Source organism: Hippocampus bargibanti, linkage group LG06 (assembly GCF_051943395.1).
Source record: "Hippocampus bargibanti isolate YZ-2025 linkage group LG06, ASM5194339v1, whole genome shotgun sequence".
Lineage (NCBI taxonomy): Eukaryota > Metazoa > Chordata > Actinopteri > Syngnathiformes > Syngnathidae > Hippocampus > Hippocampus bargibanti.
The window spans coordinates 28780958-28799962 of record NC_142739.1 but is presented as its reverse complement, the minus strand read 5'-3'; the positions used below and the strand labels follow the sequence as shown (position 1 = coordinate 28799962).

Sequence of the window (19005 nt, the reverse complement as noted above, 5' to 3'; positions counted from 1 at the left end):
AGATCCAGCAGAAGGGTGAGGGGGGGGGGTGTCGGGGGTCATTAAAAAAAAAAAAAAAAAGATTATATTAACGGCGGGATGCTACAGAGAGAAAAACAAAGCAGGAGGTGGAGAATAATTTCATTCATATTAATTTGCATAGGTCACCCTGGCTCAATAAAAGCGTTATTGTGAAAGGAGTTTGATGTTTAGGGAAAAATTTGCATGTGACGGCTTTATTGAAAGTAATATTAACAGAGGAAACTATCACAGGCAAACGTGGGGATGCCGATTTTTTTTTTGTCAACAAAAATTGCACTGTAATGCCCCCCCCCCCTCAAAGAAATGTTTATAGATGCTCTCCTCTTTCATCTGGAACTGCTTCATGTCACAAAGAGGGTACAGCAAATGCTGAAGAATGAATGCCTCTGTCTTTGTGTTGTCATATTTGTTATTTAGTTGTTGTTTTTTTTTACTTCAAGATGGCGCAGCTCCTGTATTTTGTTTTTCTACTTCTTTCTTTTTTCCTCTTCCTTTCATAACTTTGCTGATGTGAAATGTAAATTTCTCCAATGCGAGACGAATAAAGATACATACATCCAACATACATACATCTTTTAAACATACATACATATATCTTTTAAAGGACAACCGACGTCTCCGGACAAGTTGTGTCCATAATTTGTAAAAATGGCTTCAAATGAATTATACTGAGCGTATTTTACAAAGATTCCACCGCATATAGCTATATTTTACGTTTTAAGACTCGCGCTGAATATTCCGGAAGTCTTGCATTTTGGGTACTTTGTTTGGTCTGAAAACTGTGTTGATTGCGAAATTAGAAGGAAAACATAAATAACGCGATGGTGAATTGTTGTGTGCTGCACCAAGACAACTATTTGATACTAGTTGACACAAATTCCCAGCAGACAAATCAGCCCATTTCCAACGGAGCTTGCGCGCCATCTTGTGCATTTTCTGGGACGCTACATTGGAGTACTGACGGCTGGAATTGACGTGGGAGGACTTCTTTAATCGATTGCAAACATTTATGCTTTCCTCTTCAGAACTACTTGAATCATATTCATAACTGGATGAGTAACAAGAAAGCATCTTCTCTGAATCTGAAGCCATTGTTTTGATTCTAGAGCAAGGCAAGACATCCAGGTCTTGTGTGCCGTCACGAACGAGGGGCTGGACCTTCTGAAACTCGGCATCTCCGAGGTCATTTCCAAGTAGTTTTGGGACATTTTAACTCATTTTTATTGGTGTTTTGAATTTGACTAAAAATATCAGCCTGCGTGTTTTGGGTATTTTAGATGCTATAAAACGTTTTTTTGATGTCAGTTAGGAAACAAAAAAAACGGTGTCGGTTGTCCTTTAAGACAAGATAATTATTCATGTATAGGGCCATATATCCAATGTGTATCCATTTTTTTATGTTCCCACGAGTCAAGAGTGAATTGTGTCACTTGTAGCCCTCAACGTCGAACCAGCCTGAGGCTCGGGTCTTTCTTCTCCATTTTGGCTCCTCCTCACTGGAGGACGCAACGGAACCACGAGCCAGCGGACCCCGCGTCGTCCTCGTCTGCTCCCGTTTGGTCATCGTCGTCGTCGTCGAGTTGTTCTGAGTTGAACAAGGGAGGCCGCGGCCATTTTTTACGAAAACGAACACTCGAATTGTGCGAGACGTTAAAACAAGGCGAGCGAGGTTTACCGTCCGATTCTTCGTCTTCTTCCGTATCCCCTTCGGATTCTAACGGCAATTCTAACCGGACGTCTCTCCTAACCGTGATGTCGCCCCTGGTGTGTTGAAAATCACATAATAGGCCTTTAAACATTTTCGACAACGGTTATCCCCACTAAGGTATCCAACGGGTGGCCATGACGTCGATCGCGATCGACCGGCAGCCCGCGAGGGCGGAGACGAAAAAAAAAAGTTTGTGTCGCTGTGAATATTCTTAATATATTTTATCTTAATCCACATTGTACCCTAATCATTCCACCGGTTTCATTTTCTCACACAAAATACAAATAAAAAAATCTAATTAAACCGGCCAGCTTTCACCTGCGATCTCGCGAGATTTCGTTACCGGAAGTTGTTACAGCTGGCTGCAAATTCAACGACCGATACGGCACGGTGACAACACGATTCAACGAGGGCGTCGACAAGTCATGGGAATATGGACGGCCGATAGAAGCATTTAAAATGTTTCTTTTTGGGGGGTCGCGTGGAAATGGGCAACTGCAACCACGACCCTGGAGTGTCAATGCAAATTGGGCTTCGCCGTTACCAATGACGACCACCGAGTGGGCGAAACGGTGCAGTGGGAGCAAGATAAGCCCAAAGATGATGTTGGTGAGTCACGGATGCAGTGGAACTTAGTTGAATATTTTACTCAGAAACTTTTAAGTCGTATTTTTTTCAGTAACATTTGCGTATTGACATTTAGGTCAAGTCCAAGCTGCGGTTCTTTGGGTCAAGATGGTGCTGACAGACGCAGATTCGAACAAGACGAAATGAATTCGTGGGGTGGCGTAGGAATATGTGGAAGGAGGTATGCTTCATTTTGTTGTACTTTCCTGTTTATTTAATATTTTAAAATCGCTTTGTTTACGAGGTAATGTCTTGAGATTCATCCACCAAATGTGGTGTGGCTGCATTTGGCAATGAAAAAACTTTGGCTACAAAACAATGCTACAAATTCAAAGAAGAAAAATATATTTATGCTATAAAATGCTATCTAACTAGCTATCTAGCTGGCTGTATATCTTTCCAGTTGGCCGGCTAGCTACCTAGCTAACTATCTATTGGCTATGTATTAGCTAGCTAGCTAGTTTTCTATCTATATGAGTTACTTTCGGGTTGAGTGAATGCTGGCGTGTGTGGCTGCCGCTGCTCACCCACAGAAAAACTTATCCTGTGACTGTAAGGTGACCTTGAGAGTTTTGAAAGGTGCTTATAAATGAAATGTATTATTATTAATATATAGTACTAATACATTTGAAATAAATTATTTGTAGATGATAATACCTTTGATTTAGGTTTACACTTTACAGTCACAGGATAAGTTTTTCTGCGGGTGAGCAGCGGCAGCCAAGAAATAACTCAAATAGATAGAAAGGTAGCTAGCTAACAGTTAGCTAATAGATAGCCAGCTACACAGTTAGCGAATTAGCTAGATCGCATTATAGCTAATAGATAGCCAGCTACATAGCTAGCGAGCTAATAGATAGCAAATGGAGAGCCAATAGATAGCTATTAGCTATCTATCTGGCTGGCTAGCGAGCTATCTATCTGGCTACCCATTAGCTATGTAGCTAGTTGTCTAGCTGGCTATCTCAGAATTAGAATAATAAAGCCTTTAATAGTCCCACAATGGGGAAAATTGCATTCTACAGCAGCAATCTAATAATCTATAACTATGCGAGAAAATGCTATCTAACTGGCTATCTATTAGCTAGCCAGCTAGCTTTTCTATCTACCGGTAACTTAGCCCTGCGACTGTAAAGTGACCTTGAGAGTTTTGAAAGGCGCTTATAAATGAAATGTATTATTATTATTATTATTATTATTTTATTAAGTGCCCCAATTACTCGCCAATCAAGGCAAACAAAAGTGTCGGATCTTCACCCATGCGGCCATCAAGTCATGGGTAAAGAAACTCTGCGTTATTTAAATTAGCCCATAATATTTTCTGACAGGGAGGTCACAAAAAAAAAAAAGAAAACTGTAGTTTAATTTCACACTTGATGGGTGGGCTGACACTCCAGAGACCCTCAGATGTGTGTGTAAGCAATTAAAATGTCCCATTAAACAAATGCAATTAGCAATGCAAATGAGAAGGAAAAAATGAATATGCAAATGAGGGAAATATCATTGACCGGTGTGAACCAAATGCAAACATTTTTTTAAATATTTTTATTGCGTACCTTTGCTTTCCGGAGTTGGGGAGCTGCTCCCACACCACGAGGTCGCGACCCCCGGTGACCCAGCGGTGGTCGCCGCTCCCCGTGGTCCACGCGGCGAAGCAAAGCATTCTGGGGGCTCGGGGCCAGGTCAGAGAGGCCAGGTAGTGACACTGAGGCAGGGAGAACACTGCAGGGGGTTGGGGTGTGGAGGGAGTGACATTTTTCCAATCATTTGTCAATTGAACGGCGATCGTTTTCAACTTGTCAACTTCAACAAATGCCAAAGCGCTCAATCAAATGTTCTGTCTGTAATTTACTTAAAGCGGAAGCAGCAGCCACATGCGCCAGCGTTCACTCAGCCCGGAATAACTCAAATAGATCAAGTTAGCTAGCTAGCTAACAGATAGCCAGCTATACAGCTAATAGATAGCAAGTAAATAGCTAGGTAGCCGGCAACGGTGACCCCATTCAACCGGGAATAACTCAAATAGATACAGTTAGCTAGCTAGCTAATAGATAATTAATAGCTAGCTAGCAAATTAGACAGCTAATAGATAGCAAATAGATAGCTAGCTAGATAGCTGGCAATGGTGACCCCATTCAACCGGGAATAACCCAAATAGATACAGTTAGCTAGCTAGCTAATCGATAACTAATATCTAGCTCGATAATTAGACAGCTAATAGATAAAAAATAGATAGCTAGCCAGGTAGCCAGCAACGGTGACCCCGTTCAACCGGGAATAACTCAAATAGATCAAGTTAGCTCGCTAGCTAATAGATAAATAATAGATAGCTAGCTAGCTAGTTAGACAGATAATAGACAGCAAATAGCTAGCTAACTAACTAGTCCGGCAGCTAATAGATAGCTAGCTAGGTAGCCAGCAACGGTGACCCCGTTCAACCGGGAATAACTTAAATAGATCTCAAGGAGCTCTGGGTTGTACATCTTGGAAGATGTGATATTGCAACAGCAACAGATGCAGGCAGACACACTAGAAAAACTAGTGTTATTTGTGGAGCCTGATTAATGGGATATTTTAACCTTGCAGTCTACACTCTGCCTTTGAACTATCAATAAAGTTGAAACGAGTCCAAATGTCACCGTTTTCTATCCATTTTCTCACCTTGTTTCTCTAACCCCTCCTCCTCACTGCTGCGTGTGTCTAATCCTCCCTCCCCTCCTCTATCGCGGACCTTGACCAATCACGTGGAGCTTTAACTGAAGACTGGGGGCGGGGAATAGAGGAGAAAAAAAAAGTCGGCTGCTCGCGAACGACACATCACTCATTGTGGCGCTTCGTGTGTTTCCCGAAAAGTAGTTCGTATGCCAAGATTATATTCTCTCGAATGTAACGTTCGTAAGGCGAAAAGTTCGTAAACTAGAGCTTTCGTAAGCCGAGGTCTCACTGTAGTTAAAAGTAATCGTAAACATTTGAAAATAACCGTCGTCCCGTACGTACAGTTGAGCGTGCTATCGCCGTTAGCCACGTCATAGCAGGATCCGACGAGGAGGCCGCCCGTTTGGTGCACGCAGTCCGTCACCCCGTTGACGCTGCTGTGATTGGTCAGTCTGGAAATCGTTCCTGTGATCGGTCGCAGGTGAAATATCAAAGCGGGCGCCGGATTGATTTGCTCTTCTCGACGACCCGAAAACCCCGCTCACCCTCGGTCCAGTGCAGGATGTTGATCCAGGGGCGTCCGTACGCGAGCAGGACCCTGTCCCCTCGGGGGCTGAGGACCAGTCGCCCCCCCGCGCAACCTGTCACCTGACCACTCCAGGCGTGCAGCAGTCTAAAAGGGTCTCGCTCGCGACGGCGGTTCTCCCACACGGACACCCCTCCGTCGGACGAGCCGCTAAACACCAGCGGACCCTGGGACTGTGGAGAGCATGCGGTTGTCATGGTGACGCCGGCCGGCGCGCTTTCAAGGGGCGATGGATTAGAAATAAAAGTCGGGGTGGGTTGGTGTACGCTGGGAGAGACGAACAATGAGAGCTACGAGCCATGCTCGGATGCATCGGGCGCACCGCACCGATTGCAAATTGAACAAAAACAGCTCGGCATTTGAAAAATCATGACAGAAAAATGTAATCAAAAGGCTTTTTGCTGTACTTGAATGTGAACCATTTGGAAGGAATAAACAGAATCGGAGAAGACGCTGATTTTTTTCTTCAAAAGGCTTTTTTTTGACGTACGCGAGAGGGAGGAGCGTTTGTTTTCGCGTCCTTGACATCCGCAAACGGCTTAAAAATAACCCTGTGGATTGCCGTACAGGGAGTTTCTTTCACAAAATCCCAGGATGTAGGCAAACTCTTTGGAAAATGGCCGCCACGCCGTCGTACTCGCTTCGCGAAGACGAAACGGGTCCAAATATAGTCACGGAATGGGGACATGAGATTCCCAAAATACATTTGAGCAAAGAATAGACAACACGAGCTCCTTCCTCGCTTCTTGTTTCGCTTCTGGGGGGTAAAATTGTCACAATGGGGGCGGGCCTTGGTATCGGATGCATTGGCCAGTAATTGCTGCATTGTAATAAGGCGTCTTGGGAGTACAGTGATACCTCAGCTCACGAACTTAATTGGTTCCCAGAAAGTGTGTATTCCAAACATTAATTTCCCATAGGAAACCATTAAACATTAGAATAATCCGTTCCCAGTTCCCCAAAAAAGATAATTTTCTACTAAATAAATCTTAAAACTACATAAAATATACAGTCTCGTTATATCGATATCGGATATATCGATAGTCCCGGTTATACCGATACTATTTCTATGCACGCACGGAGAAAATTACATGCAAACAGGGTCGGATATATCGATAGTCCCGGTTATATCGATATTTTTTCGGACTCCCTTGAATATCGATATAACGAGACTTTACTGTACCTTATTTTATGTATAATAAATCTGATATTGTATTGTAATTAAAGAAATAAACTATACTGTATAATAGTCATTTTATTTACCTTTGTTATGGTTGTTGATGTAGTTGCCTCTTAAAGTTATCCGAGTGAAGTTCCCGTGCTTTCTCTGTGATAATACCCTCACTCACACTGTCCCCTGCTAGCTGCTTTTCTTCCAAATCAACCTCGATACAAATCAACAAGTTTTTCAACCTCTTCTATTGCTTGAGACCGTTGCCTTGACAACACAAAAAACACCCTTAGCCACATGTAGCAATGGTCGACTTAGCATACTGCTACTGGGAGGCTAATTCACACAAACGCATACCGCGTTCGTCTTTTTCGATGATCTCCTTCTTCTGCTCGACCGTAATTTTCTTTTGTGTCCTCTTCGGCTTAACGCTAGCCTGTGGTGGGGTCTTTTTCCGTCCCATAATAAGCAAAAGTACTCCACTCGATAACACATGACATCTGCACTCAAAGCGAGGGGGCGTGGAAAACTAGTCTGCCAGCCACCATGGCGCTGTTTGACCGAGTGGTTTGGTGTTCATCTGCCGAAAACTAGTTAGTCTGCCAAGACTATATGCTTGTGAATTGAATGTTCGTGTGGTGAAAAGTTCGTGAGCTGAGGTATCACTGTACACTGTCACCTGTGTTTTCAACCATAATCCATTCCAGAAACCTGTTTTGGCCAAAAACAGAACTAGTTCCCATTTGAATCAATGTCTCCTTTTTATCGTGATAACAATACAAACACACTTGCTCACAATGGAACACTCCACGAGGATAATGTATCGGTGACAATGAAACGCGACACAAGGAAGTGACGTATAAGCAAGCGGAGGGGAGTCCCGTGGTGCGTTCAGTTGCGCTCAGTTTGGTTGAGAACCCATTTTCCGTTGTAAACCAAGGCATAAAAAAAACGCAAATTTTTACACTGAATTGGTCAAGAACCGAAACGTTCAAAAACCGAGCTTTGACTGTATTTCTCCGCCCGTCGCCATGGCGATAGAGCCACTGACCTGAACGGAGGTGACCGCTTCCTGGTGCGCGTTGATTGATTGGCAGTGATCCAAAGTACGCCAGCTCCAGACTTGAACCTTGCCCCCGTCTGCGGAGTTCGGGGATGTGACAGAGTGCGAGGTTAATGCTCAGCGACAGGCGCGCGGCGGCCATTAACGCCAGTCACGCCCGACGCACCTGAGTCCCCCCCACCCCCCTTCCTCCCTCCGCCTGGCCTAAATTAAGCGCCAATCTGTGCGCTAGTCGCTAACACGTAAACGCCACATTTGTCTTCATGCTCGATATGCTGCTCGATCGCACATTCCTTTATCTACGGCCGCCTTTGATTGACGTGTCTTTGGTTATACACACACACACACACACCTGATCCAGTTACGATGTAGCCGTCGCCCTCGGGCACAAAGCAGAGCGCCGTCACGGCGTTGAACGTGTAGATAGACTTCACACACTGGCCTGCATGGGAGGAAAGGCGGTGAAAATGAAAAGGGGGGGCGTCAATGTTTATTATTACAAATACACCGTGCAAGGGATCAATATTTTTGCACTCCGTATCCTTTTTGGGGACGTTTTTGATCAATATAGCATCTTTTAGGTATCTGTTAGTTATATAGCTAGCTAGCAAGCAATCTCGATAGCCATCTATTAGTTATCAATTTTTTTTTTTACTTCAAGCTGGCGCCGCGAGAGTAACTGCCTTTCCAGCAGTTCCTGTATTTTCTTTTTCTACTTCTTTCTTTCCTTTCCTCTTCCTTTCATAACTTTGTTGCTGTGAAATGTAAATTTATCCACTGCCAGACGAATAAAGGCACATCCAATCCAATACAATCTATTAGCTATTTATTAGCGATCTATTATATACAGTATATATCGAGCTAGCTATCTCGATAGCTACCTATTAGCTAGCCAGCTAGCTTTCTTTCTATTTGAGTTATTTCTAGGCTCAGTGAACACTGGCGCGTGTGGCTGCCGCTGCTCACCCACAAAAAAAACATATCCTGTGACTGTAAAGTGACCTTGAAAGTTTTGAAAGGCGCTTCTAAATGAAATGCATTATTATTATTATTTGTCAGCCCGCAGACCACTGCTCACACAAACATAAAAGTCTGCTGCTAGCATCGTACAAAGGCAATATTTGTGTGTGTGTGGCGGAATGCTGGATGCTAAACTAGCTAGCTTGATCGTTAGCCTTTCAAGTTTAAATGGCAAGTCAAGTGAAAATGTGCTTTAGAATATATTCCGCTCATCTAAATATTGACTTCTGATCTCCGTAATATTCCGTTTGTGGAATGTGAATGTTTATCCGGCTCCGGGGGCGGCCATTTTGCCATTTGCTATGGGTGGAAACAAAGCCACCGGTAGCCATTTTGTATTGTTACTCGCTCAGCTATCCTAATGTGGATTCTCTCGCAAGCGTTTTCATGCCATTTTAGGTCCGCGCGTGACGTACGGTGGTAACAATGAGCCTGGTGGAAGCTCCTCATGCGTATTTCATCGGTAAGAATGGGATTATAAATTTTCTCTTACAAGGTTTATCTCCGAGTGCTCTGCAACCATTTGTCTACATTACTTTGGCAGAGCCATCGACAATGAAATGAAAGCAAAGCCCCCCCCCCAGGACAAAAATTCACTGTAAAATGTAAGCCTAATCCTTTTGAAAGTCGCGATTCATCATACCGAGACAATATAGTGAAGTTTGAGAGGCTCTTGTGACGCCATGCGAAGATCCTGGCGTAAAAACACTCACCGCTGTTTTTAGTCAGGATAAAAAGAAAAAGAAAATGGCTTCCGTCACAATGGCAACGTAAGATGGCTGCTGTTTGACTTAAAGGACAACCGATGTCTCCGGACAAGTTGCGTCTATAATTTGTAAAATAACTTCAAATGACTGAGCGTATTTTACAAAGATTTCACCGCATATAGCTATATTTTACGTTTTAAGACTCGTGCTGAATATTCCGGAAGTTTTTGAGTTGGTGACGAGTCCGTACGTGACGTCACTGAAGGAACGCCCCTGACCGAAAAAAAAAGACACATTGTAGCAGTCCTTCCATCACGTCAATGTATTTTGCTGTACTTGTTTGGTCTGAAAACCTCGTGTTGCACCAAAAAATCGCCAGAAGAGGGCGACCAAGCTCCATGGAAGGAATTTATCAGCCTGTGGAAACGGGCTGACCTATTCCCTACACCGCTTTGTCGCCATTTTCTGCCTTTTTTGGGTGCGATATTTCCCACCCCTGATGCCTCAAAATGACACGGAATAAATTCTTTAATCGATTGTAAACATGTATGCTTTCTTCTTCAGAACTATTTGAATGATATTCATAACTGGATGTGTAACAAGAAAGCATATTATCCGAATCTGAAGCCGTTGTTTTGATTCTCAAGCAATGCAAGACGTCTTGGGGTGACGCCACGAACATGGGGGCGGGACCTTCTGAAACTGGCCACTTCCGGTTTCATTTATTTTTTTGCAGATTTTGGACACTTTAAGTCATTTTTATTGGTGTTTTGCATTTGACTAAAAATATCATCCTGCGTGTTTTGGGTATTTTAGATGCTATAAAACGTTTTTCTGATGTCACTTAGCAAAAAAAAAAATGGCGTCGGTTGTCCTTTAAGCTCCAATTAGTACTGCAGTCACATATGTGCACGAGATGAACAAAATCGAGTGAATTTGGCAGCTTAATTGAGATTCCACAAACGCGATATTCATCATCAGAGTGTTGACGCGAGTTGTGTCTCGCACGAAACAATCGGCGTTTGCGACCCGGCGACGTCGCTGTCGATAAAAGCCCATCTTGAACCGTCCGTCTTCATCTTACCGACGCTCAAGGCCCAGATCTTGACGTTGCAGTCCGCCGAGCCGCTCAAAATGAATCTCTCGTCATCTGGCAGTGACAACGACCAGTCTGCATGGGGGTTTTGGTGGTGGGGGGAGGGGGGGGGTGTCAAGAGGGGATTACACAATAGTAAATAAGTGCTTTATTTACGCCTCCGTTGGGACGAGGTAATAGACGAGACGTGTCGAGTGCATGAGTTCAAGTGTTCTCACTCGACACAGTCAGACAGACAGACAGACACATTTCTCTCATTTCTCTCTGGACTTGATGTGATAAAGCGCTTCAATAATTAAAACATCGGTCGGCATGTACCGGATTCCTATGTGTGTGTGTGTGTGTGTGTGTGTGTGTGTGTGTGTGTTTGTATGACTAGTCTTGTGAGGACCACTAACATTTTATACCATACGTAGTGAGGACATTTTTGACGAGTGAGGACCTTTTGGCCGGTCCTCACAAGTTTTTCATTCTAAAGGCTTCTAGATGGTCTATATATGCATCTGTTAAAGTTTCAGAAAGGTCCTCACAAATTCACCCAAAATGATTTTTTTTGTGTTTATTGTCATTTCACTTGGATACACATACTTTTTACTCACTGCGTGTGCTTGTGTTTATGTGTGTGCATGCACGCGTGGTTAATGAGAGGAAAAAGTCCATACCACAAAAAGTAAAACATTATTTTAACCAAATTCACTATAGAGGTGAGGACTTTGAATGTACCCATTCAGAAACCTCACTCCTGCTGTTATTTCAGTTTCAAGTCCACTTCTTATTGCTTTGTTTTTAAAGAAGTTGAAGTGGGAAATGGGGTGACCTTTAGTGTTCAAATGGAACACTAGTTCTTCTCTAAACTTATCAGCAACGGTGGTCCTCACTCCTTTATCTGGAGTTATCCAGACCTCACAAAACCATTGAAACAGGAATGTGTGTGTGTGTGTGTGCGTGCATGAAAATGTTTTTTTTTTCCTCCCCTGAAAACTTTTATGAATTACAGTGATACCTCAGCTTACGAACGCTTTAGCTCACGAATTTTTCGCCTCACGAACATTAAATTCGCCAAAGTACAATCTTGGCATACGAACTAGTTTTCGGCGGATGAACACCAAACCACATGGTTGTCATATTATTTGTTATTTATTTATTTATTATTATTATTATTATTATTATTCTCTTTTCGGGTTTTATTTATTTATTAGTATCTTTTTTTTTTTACTTCAAGATGGCGCCGCGAGAGTGGCTGCCTTTCTTTTTCTACTTCTTTCTTTCCTTTCCTCTTCCTTTCATAACTTTGCTGCTGTGTTACTTCCGGGTAGAGTGAACACTAGCGCGAATGGCTGCCGCTGCTCACCCGCACAAAAAAAAAAAAGTTCTTATCCCGTTACTGTAAAGTGTCTTTGAGAGTTTTGAAAGGTGCTTAGAAATTAAATGTATTATTATTATTATTGTTGTTGCTATTATTATTATTATTATTATTATTATTATTATTATTACTACTACTACTACTACTGCTACTACTACTACTACTGCTGCTACTACTACTGTTACTACTACTATTGCTACTATTATTATTATTACTACTATGATGATGATGATGACTATTATTATTATTATTATTATTATTATTATTATTATTATTATTATTATTATTTCAAGCTCAGATAACACCAGACCCATATAATGATGAAAACCCTGGCACTGGAGTGGACACCTTTTTGCACGTTGTTTCGATACTTTTAACTCCTTCACTGCCATTCACAAATGTATTCGGGAATTGAAAATATGACGTAGAGCGCCATTCCGAAATTTGTTCCGAGTTTTATTTTTTTCTTGTTTGGGTGCCGATAAAGCGCTAGCCATGGCCTCTGGCAATGTTTTTTTTTTCCTTTCCACAAGGGGGCAGTATTTCCCTTTTATCCATGTTAGCACTTTGTTCCAGCTTCAGCTGTTGCTAAAGCGCTATATAAACCAATATGTATTGTATTTTGGATAGCTGCCCTCATTTCAAGCTCATATAACTCCAGCCCCATATAATTTAGGAATTAACTCCTTTTTTTCTGATGAAAGAAGAGAGTTGAAGGTTTCTTATGCTGCAATGAATGTTTATCTCGTCCTCAAAGTCAATATTCTGTGGGTGCTGCAATTTGAGTGAAAATGACAAAAACCCTGGCACTGGAGTGGACACATTTTTGCACACCGCCTAGCAGTGACTGGGTTCAATAAAATGTCTTGGCTTTGAAATGGGTAAATAACGGGAAAGGAAAAGCAGCGTCCTCCTCACCCAGTTTTTTGCAGTACTCAGCGGGAGGGGCAGACAGACTGGTCACCCCGCCGGTGTGACCGCCCAGGTTCTTGTGCTCCGTTGCCGTGGGAACGTGCCACACCTTGACGGTCGTGTCGCGGCTTGAAGGAGAGAGAGGAAACGAGCGCGGGAAGTTAAGAGTTGCGATAAAACGCAACGAGAGGCCGCGAAACGTTCCAAATGCAAAGTGGTAAAGATCACCAGCAAACGTGGAATAATGCACGAGACGCTCGCAACGCGATTCAAATGGTTTGCCGAATCTGTTTTCACCTGCCCGAAATCACCAGGTTGTCGACGGCGAGCACGCAGGTGATGATGTCATTGTGACCTTCCAACAGCCTCAAGCGGAACTTTGCCTTCTGCCATCGTGTTTTCAGGGATGGCAGACAGGAATCTGAATGACAAAAAGAAACATAACAAAAAACACCTTGAGGCAGATTTGTCTTCCTGGTGCAGACTCAGAATTTGCATCCTATCGATCGAATGACTTATCGATCCATCGACCAACTTATCGATCTATTGACCGACCTATCGATTTATTGACTGATCTATCGATTGACCTATTGATCTATCAATTGTCCTATCAATCTATTGATTGACATATCGATCTATGGACCGACCTATCGATCTATCGACCAAGCTATCGAATGACCTACCGATCTGTCGACCGACCTATCAATTGGCTTGTCAATCTGTCGATTGACCAATCGAACTATCGACCGACCTATCGATCAATCGACCGACCTATCAGTCTATCGATTGACCGATCGATCTATCAATTGACCTATCGACCGACCTATCGATCTATCGACCGTCCTATCGATCTATCGACCGACCTATCGATCTATTGACCGTCTTATAGATCTATGGACCGACCTATCGATCTATCGACCGTCCTATCGATCTATGGACCGACCTATCGATCTATCGACCGTCTTATCGATCTATGGACCGACCTATCGATCTATCGACCGTCCTATCGATCTATGGACCGACCTATCGATCGACCTATCGATCTATCGACCGACCTATCGATCTATCGACCGACCTATCAATCTATCGACCGACCTATCAATCTATCGACCGACTTATCGACCTATCGACCGACCTATCGATCTAGCGACCGACCTATCGTTTGACCTATCGACTGACCTATCGACCGACCTAGCTATTGACCTATCAACCGACCTATCGATCTCTCGATTGATCTATCGACCTATCAATCGACCTCTTGGTCTATCTATTTTGGGTCATTTAAGTTCTGCTAACACCAGCAAAAATGATGCTAAAAAAATTGCATTTGAAAGAATTATTATCCCAAAAAAAACATTAAAGTAGGTTTTCAAACATTTTCCATATATAAGGCGCACCGGACTATAAGGCACACCTTCAATGAATAAGAAAGGTTTTCCAAATATAACAATCTAAATATCTAAAAGTTGTGGCTCAATATGACTTCACACGCGTATAAGGCGCAGGGTCATCTTTTGAAGAAAATCAAGGATTTTGGGTGCGCCGGAAAATCCGGTAATTATATATATTCACGATTCATCCCACCTCCTTCCTCTGGTTGCCTGCCATCCACGTCCTCCCCCGGACGTGACAGCGCCGTGACATTCGGCGGCCTTTGGTGGCAGCGAGCTGCCCCCTCGGCGGCTCTTGTCGCTCGCCGCGTGGCAGGCGGCGCCGCCACTTCGGCTTCCTCCTGGCCCCTCGGCATCTTGGAGGCCGGGGGGGTCTGTGATGGATGGACCTCGGGGGCGTCCTCCCTGTGACAGTGCGCAAAAAGGGGGTTGAATATATAAGAATGAAGGAGAGTGGAGGCACTGTGGGGGTCTTGTTGGGTCAAGACTGCAATGTCCCCCCCTTTGCCTTGACCCATAGTTCAGATTATTATTATTATTATTATTATTATTATTATTATTATTATCAATTGCAAGATGTGATAGCATGATTGGATCATTTTTTTGTTATTAGTGAGGACTCAATTTTATATAGACATTTGCCTGAGCACAAAAACAGGAAAACATTGTTTTAGGTTTTTTTCGCCAACTTTTCAGTCACAGGCCAAGTTTTTCTGTGAGTGAGCAGCGGCAGCCACACGCACCAACATTTACTCAACCCAGAAGTAACTCAAATAGATTGTCAGCTAGCTAATATATATATATATATATATATATATATATATATATATATATATATATATATATATATATATATATATATATATATATATATATATATATATATATATATATATATATTTTTTTATTTTTATATATTTTTTTTCCGCCAAAATGTCCAAAATACAATGCATATTGGTTCATTTTTTTTTTTTTTTTTTCGAGGACACTTTTCAGTCATGAATTTTTTTGTGCGGGTGAGCAGCGGCAGCCATTCGCGCTAGCGTTCACTCTACCCGGAATAGATAGCCAGCTAGACAGCTATATAACTAATAGATAGCCAGCTAAATAGTGAGCTAGCTAGATAGCTAACTAATAGATAGCCAGCCAGATAGCTAATAGAAAGCAAATAGATAGCCGGCTAGGTAGCTAGCTAGACAGCCAGCTAGGTCATTATAGTTGAAGGTATTGCATAGCGACTTTATTGACTCAGATGTGCAAAAGAAGAGCAAGAAAGAGAGGAAAAAATAATTTGTACGAATATTGTACACATTTGTAATATACGTATATTGTACCAAAAAATGTAGTACAATTTGCCAATCTCCAGGCAGCTATGTTCTTATTCTTAGGTGGTATTTGTTTGTTCTTAAACATTTGCGGACGACTTTGGCTGTGTAAAACTTTGCAAACGCCGAGTTCTCTGACGTTATGTTGCGTTACGCGAACCAACCCCTACCTGTTGTGTATCCTGCTGCTCAATATGGACGCCATCTGTGTTTTATTTACTTGGATCTTAATCACCAAATGTGATTTAATTTATCCGCCTCGGGGGTTATGTGTGGGGGGGGCTTTCATAGTAACAACTTCAGCCCGTATTGAGCAAAAGCAAAGTTCCTTTGTGTCCTTAAAGGACAACCGACGTCTCCGGACAAGTTGTGTCCATAATTTGTAAAATGGCTTCAAATGACTTCTACTGAGCGCATTTTACAAAGATTCCACCGCATGTAGCTATATTTTACGTTTTAAGACTCGCACTGTATATTCAGAAAGTCTTGTTTTTGAGTTGGTGCCGAGTCTATATGTGACGTCACTGAAGGAACGCCCCTGACCGAAAAAAGGACACATTGTAGCAGTCCTTCCATCACGTCAATGCATTTCGCTGTACTTGTTTGGTCTGAAAACTTCGTGTTGCACCAAAAAGAGGCAGAAGAGGGCGACAAAGCTCCGTGTAAGGAATTAATCAGCCTGTGGAAACGGGCTGATTAATTCCTTTGTCGCCATTTTCTGCCTTTTTTGGGTGCGACATTTCCCACCCCTGTTGCCTCAAAATGGCACGGAATAAATTCTTTAATCGATTGCAAACATGTATGCTTTCCTCTTCAGAACTATTTGAATCATATTCATAACTGAATGAGTAACAAGAAAGCATATTATCCGAATCTGAAGCCATTGTTTTGATTCTCCAGCAAGGCAAGACGTCTTGGGGTGACGCCACGAACATGGGGGCGGGACCTTCTGAAACTGGCCACTTCCGGTTTCATTTTTTTTTCTCGCAGATTTTGGACACTTTAAGTCATTTTTATTGGTGTATTGCATTTGACTAAAAATATCAGCCTGCGTGTTTTGGGTATTTTAGATGCTATAAAACGTTTTTCTGATGTCAGTTAGGAAACAAAAAAGTGATGTCGGTTGTCCTTTAAAGGCAGTGTTATGTGTTTGTAAACACATACACACACACACAAAGATCAAATGCTTCCGCGTCAATGTTTGGACTAATGACGCTTTTCTCCATCTGGCCCTTCCCGCCTCTCGCTTCCTTACGCCGCTCTTTTCATGTCAGCCTGCAGGCTCCCGGGGGCTTGTTGCGGGCCACAGAGCTGCAGTTGAAGCTCCGCCAATCTGCAGCGCAGCTCCTCCTTCCTGGAGATCTGAGAAGGAGACGGCGAGAAATTGGCTAGAAACCAATCCGGCGCGTCCACAGGTTGTTTGTCGGCGCCGCTCATCTATTCTGCACCGCTTATTCATGTATTTTTTTATAATAATAATAATACATTTCATTTATAAGCGCCTTTCACAGTTCTCAAGGTCACTTTACAGTCACAGGATACGTTTTTCTGTAGGTGAGCAGTAGCAACCACACGCGCCAGGGTTCACTCCCAAAAGCCGAAAGTGACTCAAATAGATAGAAAGCTAGCTTTCTAGCTAATAGATAGCTAATAGCTAGATAGCTAGCCAGCTGGATATCAGATAGGTAGGGGTAGGTCAATAGGTAGGTAGGGAGATAGATAGATAGATAGATAGATAGATAGATAGATAGATAGATAGATAGATAGATAGATAGATAGATAGTGAGCTGAGATATCACTGTATATATTTTTATAGATTGCAATAATCTGCCATTTTCGTGTATAATTGAGTCTGTATACAGAGTTGGCTTAGCCTGCATAACTTGTGTATAAGTATGTTGTTAAATACTTTTTGCGAGCGTGTGAAATAACGTTCCGAAGCCAAATTCAAGAACATCATGTGGAAAAAGTAAGGCACCGTGAATATTTGCATTCCGACGAATAAAAAAAAAAAAAAACAAGCGATATTTCGTATTATCGATGTCCTCAACGCAAGTAGAAAACGAACAATAAAAACGTCCTCGTCTACCTTGAATCTTTCCTCTTGGTTGAGATTGATTTTTATCTCCAGATTCTCAATCTGCCTCAATTTCTTCAGCAGCTTCCTCACTTCCCCCATTTGGCCCTCAAACTCCCTCTGCTTGGATGACTAACACGCGGATTCTCAAAGTAGAATCGCTCGTTCAAGGGCTAGGGAGGGAAAAGGAAGAAAAACGCGTAAATTGGTCATTAAAACGATGCAAAAATGATTTGAGCGGAGATCTGGGAATGAAGAACTTTGGGCAAACGTGTCGCCGGATGTTGACACCGAAGACGTGTCGATCTGCTCCCACAGCGACACCACGTGGACAGATATGGAAAGACGTGGTGGTCTATTGTGATATAGTAATTCGTCCAAAATGTCTATTTTTGGGGGTAATTTATTCAACAATTGATTTATATGTTTATGTACTAAAAATAAACGTCATATATGAAACTTTAAAAACAACTTGAGCGGTATACAAAGTTTTGTTCATCAAGTAAAAATCAGACGTATAAAAAGAGAGGGTTAAAACAATAAATTAATAATAAAACAGTCAACATTAAAACAATCCAGAATATCATTCCAAATTTATATTGCATTGTACATTTATATAAAATCAACCTTTTTTTTTTTCATTTCTGTGATGTATATGCATCCCTACATTGTGTACAATGACCAAAATCTAATTGTTTTATGTTTAACATTACATTTTTAAAGTAATCACTTAAAATGATTAATCATACACGTTTTATGCTAATACGTATGTTTTAGATCTCCATCTACTAATGACCAAAAACTATAATTATAATAAGTATTAGCATTAGTATTAGTATGAGTATTATTAGCTATTATTATATATTATTATTATTAATCATTTTATTTATGGTTTTATTGTTCTGTGTATTGTTCTTAGGTAGGTGTTCATAAAGGCGCTTGTAAATTACGTGTATTATTATTATTATTATTATTATTATTATTATTGTGAGCACAACGATTTGCCCACCCTTTGCCTACAATCGCGATTCACCCACTCTCCCTGTCCATGTTCTCAAATAAAACTGCACACATTCATTTTTTTAATGATTACACGAAGAAAACACCACGGTAGCTTAACATTACATTCACATAAATAAAAAAAATACATTTTATAAATAAAAAAATGCAACGAGCGCCACAAAGAAAATGGATAAATAATCTCTAAATATATAAATTTGCAATTTTATTCAATTTTCATTGAAATAAAGCGGCGCCATTTCCGGACGTGACGTCATCGCGTC

General features: G+C 41.9%; 2 protein-coding genes across 4 annotated transcripts in view; one reads left to right on the top strand and one right to left on the bottom strand.

The window, feature by feature from the left end:
• Positions 1 to 1004: 1004 nt before the first annotated feature.
• Positions 1005 to 18038, bottom strand: LOC148897117 (telomerase protein component 1). 2 transcript variants are annotated; one of them, XM_088999433.1, is made up of 13 exons: positions 17735 to 18033; positions 16901 to 17007; positions 14514 to 14725; positions 13227 to 13350; positions 12936 to 13057; positions 10643 to 10729; positions 8184 to 8273; positions 7820 to 7908; positions 5557 to 5770; positions 5354 to 5476; positions 3913 to 4078; positions 1697 to 1782; positions 1006 to 1606 (listed from the first exon to the last, which is right to left on the bottom strand). In XM_088999433.1, exons 1-13 carry the CDS (start codon positions 17822 to 17824, stop codon positions 1515 to 1517), a joined length of 1602 nt encoding a protein of 533 aa, XP_088855559.1. In that variant the 5' UTR covers positions 17825 to 18033; the 3' UTR covers positions 1006 to 1514. The 2 variants fall into 2 exon arrangements, with proteins under 2 accessions (XP_088855560.1, XP_088855559.1); XM_088999434.1 differs by lacking the exon at positions 16901 to 17007 and having other exon boundaries at positions 1005 to 1606; positions 17735 to 18038.
• znf384b (zinc finger protein 384 b) overlaps positions 1838 to 19005 on the top strand; it is a 31660-nt gene continuing 14492 nt past the window's right edge. The window contains exons 1-3 of one of the 2 annotated variants that reach the window (XM_088999429.1): positions 1838 to 2338; positions 2433 to 2537; positions 16920 to 17060. The gene's annotated coding sequence lies outside the window, so the exon portion shown is untranslated. Of the gene's footprint in view, positions 2538 to 16919; positions 17061 to 19005 lie in introns of both variants that reach the window. The other variant, XM_088999428.1, reaches the window with a different exon arrangement.

Bases quoted from the DNA above. Each gene is read 5' to 3' on its own strand.
- LOC148897117 (XM_088999433.1), bottom strand. From the start codon at position 17,824: ATGGGGGAAGTGAGGAAGCTGCTGAAGAAATTGAGGCAGATTGAGAAT. The intron at 14,726-16,900 runs GTAAGGAAGCGA...GCACTGTCACAG, and splicing joins GCTGACATGAAAAGAGCGGC to GGAGGACGCCCCCGAGGTCC. The intron at 5,771-7,819 runs GTCAGTGGCTCT...TGCTCTCCACAG, and splicing joins AAGCGGTCACCTCCGTTCAG to TCCCAGGGTCCGCTGGTGTT.